At 35.0% G+C, this 12,583-nt stretch overlaps 1 protein-coding gene across 1 annotated transcript; it reads left to right on the top strand.

Moving 5' to 3' along the window:
- Nucleotides 1-744: 744 nt before the first annotated feature.
- Nucleotides 745-8,554, top strand: FGB (fibrinogen beta chain). Its single transcript, XM_059374986.1, has 9 exons — nucleotides 745-878; nucleotides 1,099-1,119; nucleotides 3,753-3,944; nucleotides 4,329-4,512; nucleotides 5,451-5,678; nucleotides 6,218-6,331; nucleotides 6,696-6,821; nucleotides 7,258-7,543; nucleotides 8,160-8,554. The coding sequence occupies exons 1-9, from the start codon at nucleotides 774-776 to the stop codon at nucleotides 8,389-8,391; spliced, it is 1,488 nt and encodes a 495-aa protein (XP_059230969.1). The 5' UTR covers nucleotides 745-773; the 3' UTR covers nucleotides 8,392-8,554.
- The last annotated feature ends 4,029 nt before the right edge of the window (nucleotides 8,555-12,583 follow it).

Raw genomic sequence — 12,583 nt, 5'->3', positions numbered from 1 at the left:
TCTTTATAAGCAATATAATATACAATATAATATATAATGTAATATAAAAATAAAATGTTAATTATGTGTCCAATCACAATAATAATGATTTTGATTTAGGAATCTGTGCTGTCTTATTTTAACAGTATTTAGAATTTTTTTGAACACATATTACTGAAGGACAAACTGTGGAAAGAAATGAGAAGTTGACATTTTTCTTTTGATATTTGTCTATCAGAGTATAAGGCATGAGTTGTAAATTTCCTGTTCTGATTAAGGTCTAAAAGAAAGGATAAATACACGGTGATATAACATTATTCTTAATATATAGGCCTCCTAAAGCTCAATTATATGATTGCCTTAAAGCATAAACATTTGTGCTATACTTTTTGTGAATACACAGTTTTAGTGGATTCTTTGTGAGTAGGTCCAGAATTTTGTGCTTAGATGAGAAATGTTTATTTCTTCACACGTTCCCTGTGAGCCTGAGCAGCATCTACACTAATTTACTGGAAAAGTGATACACATTTCCTTGAGGAATGTCCTAGTTTTCCCTCATATTATCCAATTAAGAACTGTGGTGTTTCTAAATTCAGCCAACACAGAATAGTTGTATGACAAGTAAATAAGTCTTGCTGGGAATATGTTGCTTAAGTGATGAAATGGTTCAGCCAACAAGTGAGCCAAAAGATTAAATATTAACAAAGGAAGGTACTGTTTCTAAAGTGATACGTAACAAAGGACTCAGCTATATATAGGATTGAAGATATCTCAGTGAAGTCCATAAGCAAAGGATGGTCTCTTGGAACCTCCAAAAACTTAAAATCATGAAGAATCTGTTATTGCTACTGTTGTGTGTTGTTATTGTTAAGTCGCAAGATCAACTTTATGACGATTTGGTGATTATTTTAAACTTATTATATTATTACTAATATTATTAATATAAAATATAACAATGTAATCATATGAATATTTTAATGATGTTAACCTTGATTTTAGTTATGAAATTGAATTGTTAATCTCAGGGACCCATTTATTTAAAGATGTTACATAGTATTTCTTGCAGAAAAACAAAATAATAATTTCTTATTTTCTTGTTTCTTACCTTTGTTTTCCCAGGATGAAGGAGACAGAGCTGTGGTAAGATTGTTTTTCTCACTTGTTATCCTAAGTACTGCGATTTTTATTTAATTCTAGCAATATGTTATTACAATTATGAGGACAAATCTGAGAATTTTGCAGACTATAAAATAATGAAAAAGCAGTATTTTAAGAGAAAAACTGTGATGGATTACTCTTTGGTGAAGAAGAGTAATATATAGCTCCTGAAATTACTGGTGACTTATGAATGAAAATTCTAAACCAATCTAAAAGCAGAATAGACCAAGTACAGTGATAGAAAATGAAATAATTGGGTTTCTTCAAGTGAGAAAATCTAAATCATAAGTAGTATTTATTGTTATTATTAATAGTTATGAAACACATAGCTCAGTATAATTTATTCATTTGTGGAACAGTTTTACCTCAACTACTATCTTTGCTGATTTATTTGTCTTGGTTTGAAGATAACAAAAATACAGAATTGCATTTAGGGAGATAAATACTTAGAGGATTTTGATTTTATTCTCAAATGAATCATGATCAGATTTCTTGTCTGTAACATAGTCTGTCACATAGAAATTAGAGTATATAATAATACTTAAAGGAAGTGATTTGTTCAGATCATTTGTTGAATTTGAAGGGAACCTAAGTTGTTTTAATTATCAAACCATACAGATAAAAAGATGATTGTCTGGCTAATTGCATTAGGTAAGAAGAATGTAAAGAATGTGTAAGAGTAAACTTTTGTAAACACTTGGCTAAGCACTTTTACATTTCTACTTACCAGCTAATCCTTACAGAGATAGTTTACTAGTTTAGCTCCCAAATAGATTTTCTAGTTTTTGGTTTTTTTTTTAATTTCCCTAAGTGATCTTCACGAACCTAAATATCCATAGAATTTCTTTACATATTTTAAATTTCCCTTTCTCTGGTAAAGCTAGACCATCAATGCCACCTCTCTAAAGGCACTCTAATGAAATAGAAAGAAAATATTTTCTTCTATTATAATTTGATTTGCAATAAAAGGAAAGCCACATTTCATAAAATTTCTGGTAGAATAGACCAGGACCACATAAAATATATATATATATCCCTCCCCCCAAATCCTCACACATACCCCAATACTATAGTGTTTAAGTGGGGAGATCAGGAGCCAAATTGCCTGATTGAAAGACTAACATTGTCACTAAATGTTAAATATTATTATAACATAATGAATACATGACATTAAAATTCAAAACAGAGTCATTGTATGACTTCTGGGCTCTCAGAATGGCTGGAGAGTTTAGCCTCTGCCTCACATCTAGTTATTTGTTAATTTGTAACTAGTATAATTTTTTAAAAGTGTGACTGCTGACCAAGGCCAAATGACAATGCATTTAATCCCAGCCAACATTTTTGTATTGCACCGCATATTTTCTACTTCAGTATCTTTTAATGTAGTACTTTTAAATTTAACAAATAATTTTAACCACGTACCTTGAGAATTATTTTAGATAGGAGAAAATTATGCTGTTTGATAAGGAAATCATGTAGGAAATTTCAGGAGAATGGTTTAAAAAATAATTTTGTGGGTATAAAATAAGAATAAGATTGCAGGGGTGCCTGGATGGCTCAGTGGGTCAAGCCTCTGTCTTCTGCTCAGGTCTTGATCTCAGGGTCCTGGGATTGAGCCCCACATTGAACCTCGCATCGGGCTCTCTGCTCAGCAGGGAGCCTGCTTCCCCTTCTCTCTCTGCCTGCCTTTCTGCCTATTTGTGATCTCTGTCTGTCAAATAAATAAATAAAAATATTTTAAAAAAGAATAATATTGGAATTAGTAGCAGAGAAGCCTTTTGAACTGTAGTATCTATTATGTTTTATTGTAATAGAAATAGTGAGTATTTACTGTATACCAGCTGCTCTTCAGGGGGCATCACATGCAAAGTCGTTTAGCCCTTACCTTACAATCATTTTATACAACAGATACAGTTATTATCCCTATTTTACAGATAAGGAAACTGGAGCACAGATATCAGAACTTGTACATGATCTTGTAACTAACTAGTAAGTGGTAGGGTCAAGATTTGAATCCAAGCAGCCTGGCTCCAGAGTACCTTATTCCTCTTCAAACATGCTAGAGTCAAAGATTGTCTTATTACAAATAAATCCCAAGTAAGTTTCACTTTGAATAAATCTGTATTGCCTCTCAAATATTGTTATATAGGAGTTAGGCAAAATAATCAATTCATAAAAACTGAAAGTGGGAAAATAAGGACCAGTGGTTACAGGAAATTAGTAATCTGGGTGGCTTGAGAATATTTATTCATCCTGACAGTGTAGATGCCTTACTATTTGATGTATTCCATTGAATAGGTATCAGGAATCTAAGGTCCTTACTATTCACAATCTGGTGCAGCTTTATTTTAAAGCTTTTTGTAAAAACAAAACAAAGACAACAAAACAAAACAACTCCCTCTGGGACTATAGCTTTTCATGCAGTTTTTCTGTCTGTTGTTACCGAAGAGACCTAAGCAGCCTATTGATATACCAACAATGACTAGCCATTTGATGGACCTTAAGGAAACCATTAATCGTGTGATAACCTAAATTGTAAATTGAGTGTATTGGAATATTTACATGTCAAATCTCTGCTAACACTTTACGTTTTATTTCTGCCTGGTTCCCTGAAGGCCACTGTGGGTGCACGTGGTCACCGGCCACGTGACAAGAAGAGGGAAGAGGCTCCCAGCCTGAGACCTGCTCCACCTCCCATCAGTGGAGGTGGCTATCAGCCTCGACCAATCAAAAAAGCAGCAGGCCAAAAGAAAGTAGAAAGAAAGGCCCCTGATGCTGGGGGCTGTCTTCATGCTGACCCAGACCTGGTGGGTATACACTGATGTTTCTCGTGATGATGGGTCTCCCATGCAGAGAATGCCTATCTTCCTCATGGCCTCCTAATGTTTCCTTGAATCACATCATCATCATTATTTTGCTTCTTTTTTTTTTTTTGGAAATAACTACAAAACTTGTTGGGGCTTGGGTTAAGAGTTCCTTCCTAGTCTCCTTTAGTCTGAGCCTAGGATTGTAAAAATTGTTCTTAATTTTGTATTTTGCCCTCCTCAATTGTTCAGGTGGTAAAATTTTCATAGTCCAGTTATATTTATTCTATGGTAAGGACTAATTTTAATCTTCACTGTTGTACTATTTTCACAAATACCCATAATCTGAATCCTTTATCTAATGCCTGCTCTCTTCTTTGTTTGCAGGGAGTGTTGTGTCCTACAGGATGTCAGTTGCAAGATACTTTGGTAAAACAGGAAAGGCCAATCAGAAAAAGTATAGAAGAGTTAAATAACAATGTGGAGTCTGTGTCCCAGTCCTCTTCTAGCACCTTTCAGTATATAACTCTGCTAAAAGAGATGTGGAAAAACAGGCATAAACAAATACGAGGTAGATATCCTGTGTTTTATGTTTGCTACTACTATAAAATTAGAATGTCTTGAACTGCCATGGGAATGCGTAATTCTGGGAGGATCAGCATTTTTAGATTAACCTTAATAGCATCCTACTGCTTTCAGTATGAGCCTGATTACCCTAAGGCTCTCACTTAGCCACCTTTACCTGCAGTTTGCCATATAAACACTATTCAGCACTTCTCAGCTAGAATCATTTTCGATCAAATATTTACCATAAGCCCTTGTTTTCATTCTATAAGAAATTTGTGAATCAGAAGACAATATTTAGAGTCAAATTTAGCATTTATAGATTTAATACTTCTGGTTTTGAATATAAGAGGATAATCTATGATGTACTCAATTGTGTTGCAAATACCACTACCAGATCTCTGAATCTTGAAATCTGAATGTTGAGTGTTATTGGCTGGGTGGTTAGGAATCAGCTAGTGAGTAAGCGTGGCATAGACATCTCAGTGAGTAGCTTATCCTAATTTGGATATTTTTAAAGGTATTATGACACTCTTCTTGCAAATTTCAAGGCTCTACTATACTCTTATGAGATGAGTAAGGAGTAAGTAAATCAAGTGTATCCAATCCATACATGTTGAAATTCTGAGATGGAAGGCCTAAACACTGCTTTCTCCTCTTTTCCTCACCAGAGAAATAAAGAACATTTTGTTTTTATTATTAGGCATAATTTTGGCTTACACCTAAGGTAAATTACTAGTATAGTAGCTAGACTTTATGTTAACTTGTAGATGTCAAGGGTGAAATGATTTTCTCTCGTACAATTACATATCATGATTGCCTGACAGTAGCTCTGTGTCTATTAACTTATTCTCAGAAAATCAAAGTCACAACTGTATGGTTGAATACCTATAGTTTTTTAATTGGAGAAAATGCTTACCATTCCTTCATAATTTAATTTTCCAGATAATGAAAATGCAATAAATGAGTACTCCTCAGAGCTGGAAAAGCACCAATTATATATAGATGAAACTGTGAATAGTAATGTCCCAACTAACCTTCGTGTGCTCCGTTCAATCCTGGAAAACTTGAGAAGCAAAATACAAAAATTAGAATCAGATGTGTCCGCTCAGATGGAATACTGCCGCACCCCATGCACAGTCAGTTGCAATATTCCTGTGGTGTCTGGCAAAGGTAAGTAGTTAATAAACATATTTCTAGAGGGTTCCAGAATAAATAGTCTCTAAAAATAAGAGAACTTCAAAAAGCTTAGTGGCTCTTCCCCAACCAACCCTAATGACAAAAGAGCACATCATGAAGATATCCCTAGCTTGCTGTGTTCTGACTTAGTCTAATGTATTTGCCAGTTTTTGATGAATAGGATATAATGTAATGATGGTGATAGCTCCACCTAGCTAATGCACTTATTTGCTTGGATAGGTGGCAGAAGCACGGCGGGGGAGGGGGGAATAGGAGTTTCTCCATCCCTTGTGTTCTGGCAGGTTATATATATCTTAGGACATAAAAGGTGAAGAAGGGCTTGTTTCATCCCCTCGGGAAATAGAACTCAAAGCTGAGTCTGATTTTCAGTAAAAAGATGATTCAGTTTCTATAATTTATTCTCAAATGTCTAGAATAAAACATTCCTCAGTAACCTGTGTTATAAAATTGATGACTAAAGACCAAAGAGTTATATTGTAGTTCCCTGAATATATGTTATCTTATGTTTGCAGAATGTGAGGAAATTATCAGGAAGGGAGGTGAAACATCTGAAATGTATCTCATTCAGCCTCTCAGTTCTATCACACCATACAGAGTATACTGTGATATGACCACAGAGAGTGGAGGTAAGTATTTGATAGTTGTTCACCTATTATGCTGTAATTATTTTGATACCATAGAATGCCAAGAAATAAGACCCAGCTTTAACATACCAACAATGAGCCATTTGACTTGGAACTTAACCTGATATTTAAAAAGTTATAAAATATCTGTGATTCACAGTTTGGGGTAAGATAAAGCACTTGAGGTCTCTAAAGATTTTAAGTTTTCCTTTCATATTTATTTCCTTATTGTATCCATTTTGAAGCACCAAATAAATTATTTAGAGCATAAAATAAATTAAATAGGTGAGAAATTCATACATTCTTTCCAAAGTTAGATTATTTGTTGTTTATATGTGCCTTTTTTTTTTTTTCCTTTCAACCAAAGGATGGACAGTAATTCAGAACCGTCAAGATGGTAGTGTTGACTTTGGCAGGAAATGGGATCCATATAAACAAGGATTTGGAAATATTGCAACCAATGCTGATGGGAAAAAATACTGTGGTCTACCAGGTAAAAACTGGGAGTACAAAATAAATCATCATGTTGAAAAATTTTTTAAATTTCCCTTTAAAAACCATAGTGCTGGGAGTGTGCTTTTAGGAGGCTAAGAAGAGTTTATAAAAAGATTGTAAAAATGAGGGGCGCCTGGGTAGCTCAGTGGGTTAAGCCGCTGCCTTCGGCTCAGGTCATGATCTCAGAGTCCTGGGATCGAGTCCTGCATCGGGCTTTCCGCTCAGCGGGGAGCCTGCTTCCCTCTCTCTCTCTCTGCCTGCCTCTCCGTCTACTTGTGATTTCTCTCTGTCAAATAAATAAATAAAATCTTTAAAAAAAATTAAAAAAAAATAAAAATAAAAAGATTGTAAAAATGAAAGATAATGGAAGGAAGACTGTTTTTTATTTCCAAAGGTGCTACTTTTGATGAGGTTTTATTTTATTTTTCCTTTAGGGGAGTATTGGCTTGGAAATGATAAAATTAGCCAGCTTACCAACATGGGACCCACAGAACTTTTGATCGAAATGGAAGACTGGAAAGGCGACAAGGTAAAGGCCCTTTATGGAGGATTCACTGTACAGAATGAGGCCAACAAATACCAACTCTCCGTGAGCAAATATAAGGGAACAGCTGGCAATGCACTCATAGAAGGAGCTTCTCAACTGGTTGGAGAGAATCAAACTATGACCATTCACAACAGCATGTACTTCAGCACATACGACAGGGATAATGATGGCTGGTATGTAAGATGTCTTTTCCCCTGCTTTAAAAGCCACCACTAATGTTGTGATTGGGATCCTTAATGGTGGCTCATGTTATTGATAACTATCATTTCTTAGGTGCTTCCTGGGCCTTAGCCACCATACTAAGCTTCTCATGTGTTATTCTAAACCATTTCTTCTATAAGGTTGTCATTATTATCCTCACTTGACAGATGAAGTTTAAAGAGACAAAGTAACTTACTCAAAGTCATAACAACGATAAAAGATGGACCTGGAACTAGAGCACGGTTACCTTCTGAGTAGTGAGCATTTAGATAAGTTTCTCTAGCTCTATATCATTATGTGTATATTGGGACCTTAATTTTGTTTTCCAGGGTTCTCTAACACTAAGGGAGCTAAAATGTAACATGACAACATGACGGTTTAAAGAAACAAATGCAGATGAACTCATCACCAGGCCCAGTTCTCTCTCTTTCTTGCTATAGGGCAGAGAAGGCCTTTTGTGTTTTAATTTGATTTTACTTAGAAAACCAGAGTGAAAGAATACTGTGCGCCCAGCACTCTTCTGTGGGTATTTTGCAAAAGAATAAACTCAACAGTACTGCAGTTCTAACCCCAAACATTTCCTTTCAGGATAACTGCAGATCCCAGAAAACAGTGTTCTAAAGAAGATGGTGGTGGATGGTGGTATAATAGATGTCATGCAGCCAATCCAAATGGCAGATACTACTGGGGTGGACATTACAGCTGGGACATGGCGAAACATGGCACAGATGATGGAGTGGTATGGATGAATTGGAAGGGGTCCTGGTATTCAATGAAGAAGATGTCTATGAAGATCAGACCCTTCTTCCCACGGCAATAACCCCCAAACATAAATTTTTATTCTTCTATATATAACACATTTTTGTATATTATGTCATTGGAATATTCTTTCACACATTATATCCCTCTAAAACTATCAAAAGGTTGTGAGTGTGACTTTTTGGGAAGAGTTTAGGCTAAACGATATTAAAAATGGCACATGAGTTTCTTTTGTATTATTCATTTGTATTATCTCATTGAGAACTAACTGAAACAATAATTGTAGACAGTTTCATCATTTCAGTTTCAGTTGATTTTAGAAAGTTTCAAATTAGGAAGAGGAATTTTCTGTCCTTGTTCAAAAGTCTGCTTTAAAGGTTGTTTATTTATGTAAGATCTCTCACACACACACAAATCTTTCGAAAAAGTTTATTAATTAAACCAGTCTCTATTACAATAAATTAACGTATTCTTATTTTGTAACCCATATGACCAACGAGTTAAGCTTTGAACTTGTGAGAAAAGAGGAATGATCACAACTTTTAAGTAACTAATAAAGTAGCACTGGACATATGAAGATTCAAAATCTCACTCTGCACCATGGGAAAACCACTACTCTGCCATTTAGCTAGACTTTGGGATCAGAAATCTCAGTAGGACAATGAGGGTCCAGTCTTCATCATTTGTTTTTTTGAGAGGAAGAGTGGGGTAGAAAACAGCAGTTGCCTATTGCCCCTGGAAGTTAAGCCTATTGACTTCAATTGGATTTTTATCTTTTCCATGATAACACCAAAACTAAAGTACTTTTAGTACTTTTACTAAAGTAAAAGTGGGTTTTCTGTTCTTCCTACTTTGCCCCAAGTAATGTGTATATCAATTCAATATTTCCTTTCTCTTCTGTTCTCCCATCATTTCACTCCTACTCCCCTGGGCAACCCTATACCCCCAGACTCTCCCTCCCTAATGTAGCATCATTGCCACTGATTTTCATAGAAACTTATTGTCTCAAAACTCATTCTCTTACCCTTGCATCTGTGCAGAGGTTATTAATTTCTATCATAGAAATGCTGTCACTCTCTTAATTCCTCATTAAATCCAACTTCAATTTTTACCTGGTTTCCCTGCCATAATTTCTGTCTCACCCTTACCTATACTCTGATAATCTGCCATCACATGTATGGTCCTAAAAACCGGACATTCTGACCGAGTTAGTTAGCTTCCTGTTTAATGGTAACTTTTGTTACCTAAATCCTAAACTCCAACTTCCTTAACTGGGAGTGAAATGATTTGCTAGCTGGTCCCAACAATGTCTCCTACCCCCTTCACTATATATCTACATTCTTGTCACAGTAAATTTTCCACCATTCTGGAGAAGGTTAGGCCCTTTTATATGATACTTCCATTGTTAATAGCATCTTTCCCCCAACACTATTTGACAAATTACTGTTCATTTTTAAGCCTCAGTTTAAAGGCAATTTCTCTGTTTTACATACCTTTCTCCTTTAGTACTGATGAGCTCTTACTCATCTTTGATTCCAGAATTATCAGTCTGTCAGTAAATGTGTTTTTCATAAGTTGATAAATATTGGATGACTAAATCCAGTGATTATCAACATCTTAGAGACACCCCCCTTCTTTTGTGTAGAACCCATTTTCCAATAAAGTCACACATGGAAACTTAACACACAAAATACCTGTAAGTAGAACATATGCAGCAAGACTGAGTATAGCAGAGTCACCTGGGGTGGCTCAGATGGTTAAGCCTCTGCATTTGGCTCACGTCATAATCTTAGGATCCTGGGATGGAGCCCCATATCGGGGCTTTCCGCTCAGCAGTGAGTCTGCTTCCTCCTCTCCTTCTGTGATTTCTCTTACTTTTGCTCTTTCTAAAATAAAATAAAATCTTTTTAAAAAGAGAAAGAAAAAAGACTGACTATAGCAAAAGCCCATGGAATCAAGAATGGGAAGAGAGCAGGAACCCAATCCAAGGGCAGTATCCCTCAGACCTTGCTCAACCCCTTAGGGACTCATAGAAGATCTAATGAGCTTAAAATAAAGCCACAGATAACAACAACAAAAAAAATGTTAAAGTAGTCAATCTGATGGTTAATGTGCAAATTGCAGAAACACAGAGACCATTCCTGGATGGTGTGTAATCTAAGTCTGTCTAGAAAGAAGCAAACCTTCTTAAGTTATCATTTGGTAAGAAATCCTACATATCTGATTTGGCCCATTCAAGCACCATAATTTTGAATATAATATAAAGGTAGTGTCCCTGAATTAGAATACATAAAACAATTAAAAAAAACCCTTAACTCATGACTATTATGAAGATAATAAAAAGATTAATTGGAAACTATTTATCCCACACTATGGCATGAAAATCACAATATATTTTATTATATGATTAAGACTGTGTTAAAAAAAAAAAAAGAAACTAGAAAGGATATATGTACTTGGGATGTAATCTTCCAGTTCCTCTGCATTTAGGAACCAAGGAAACCAGCTAACCAATGTGACTAAAGAATTGTCTTTTAAACTGAACACAGAATTTTCCACATGGGACAGAAATGTAGAGTATGTGACATACCACCAACTGCAGTAGCTTAGCTGACATTGTGGTTTAACCATTGCACATCAGACAACATGCATGTTGACTGTATAAAACTGAAGAGTTTATTTCCAATTCAGATATCTCAGTATTAACCCAGATTTATTACATCAGAGGCTCTACATGGGAAAAGCCTCAGAATCTGCATTTTTAAATAGATATCCCCAAGAAACTCTGATCTGTTCCCAAAACATTCTGATCCGATTTGAAGATAGTGAGGTTCCCCGGATTGGTCTTGTTCTGATTCACTAGGTCCAAGAAGCTAGGATTTAGAATGACTAATACAAGCTACATTTGCATTTGGCTGAGACTTCCCTTGTTCTCATATAACCTTTCTTTCACTCCTTTGGTGACCATAAGGCAAGATTGAGGGCAAGTGCTCATCTTTGAAACGATTGTGATTTCATAGGGACCAACCTCTTGAGCTTAAAATTTAACCTGGGTTTAAACAACACAGTCTCCAAGAGCTGGAACTATTATTTCTACTCTGTTGTGTCTGAGCTCATGTGAGTCTCAAGGTTGGACTTTTAGTGTTTTTCCATGTAGAAACACCTTAAAAAGGCTACCTACCATTTTTCCATTGAGCTGAAATTGAGTTCTGTATCTCATCCCTCCCCATACTGAGTCATGTGGCTTGATACTACCTGCTTGGCCTTCCACTGTTGCTCAACTCAGCTCTAAGAGACAATGAGTTGGTGCATAATTACAGCCAAACTAGCAAATGGAATAATATCTGTTCATTTTAACAACATTAATTGTGGTTTTAAGTAATTAAAGTGGTAAACATTATTTGCAGACATTTTGGGAAAAATATAGAAAAGCTTATAATTTCAACACTAACAGGAGAGCAGCTCCCATCCCCATTTATGGGTTTTTTTGTGATTCTGTACATGTGTTAGCACTTGAATTTTTTACATGGTGTCATGGGAATGTTTCCATGTTACTTAATATTTTTCTTTAATATTATTTTCTATAATATTCTTTTTAACGGCTATATAATTTTCCATCATGTGAATGTACTCTAATTTTTGAGCAAGTCCCTGTCACTTTTTAAAATTTAGATTTTTCTGGTATTTTTCTAATAAAGATCATACTGAAGTTAGTATCCTTCTACATAACCTTTTTTTGTATATATAAATAATCTGAATTATGTATAATATATATCGTTATCTACTATTTCTAGAGTAAATTTTTAGAAGCAGAATATCTGGAGGAGACAAAGGGGTTGGCATTCTGAAGATTTTAAAAATATGTATATTGCCAAGTAACTCTCCAGAAAAAATGGTATCGATTTACCTTTGACAGACAGAATTATAGCTGTTTGTTTTTATTTATCTTCTCCCTCACTAATGCTAAATATTGTAATTAAAATTTTGACAGCTGCTTTAACTGTCACATCTTAATTACTGGTGCAAGTAAGAGATTTTTAAAATGTTTAATGACCATTTGTCTATCTTCTTTTGAGAGTTACTTTTCATGTCCTCTCCTACTGCTACTTTTCTATTAGCATAAATAATCTTTTATATGAATTCTTAACCATCCTTTACATATGTAGGATAGCAATCAGGAACATGATATTACCCTCTATTTATTCAAATATTTTATTTCCTAAGTGATTAGACTCAAAGAGTCATATGCTTAT

The sequence above is a fragment of the Mustela nigripes genome, chromosome 1, assembly GCF_022355385.1.
Source record: "Mustela nigripes isolate SB6536 chromosome 1, MUSNIG.SB6536, whole genome shotgun sequence".
Lineage (NCBI taxonomy): Eukaryota > Metazoa > Chordata > Mammalia > Carnivora > Mustelidae > Mustela > Mustela nigripes.
This window is presented reverse-complemented; position numbering and strand designations above follow the sequence as displayed.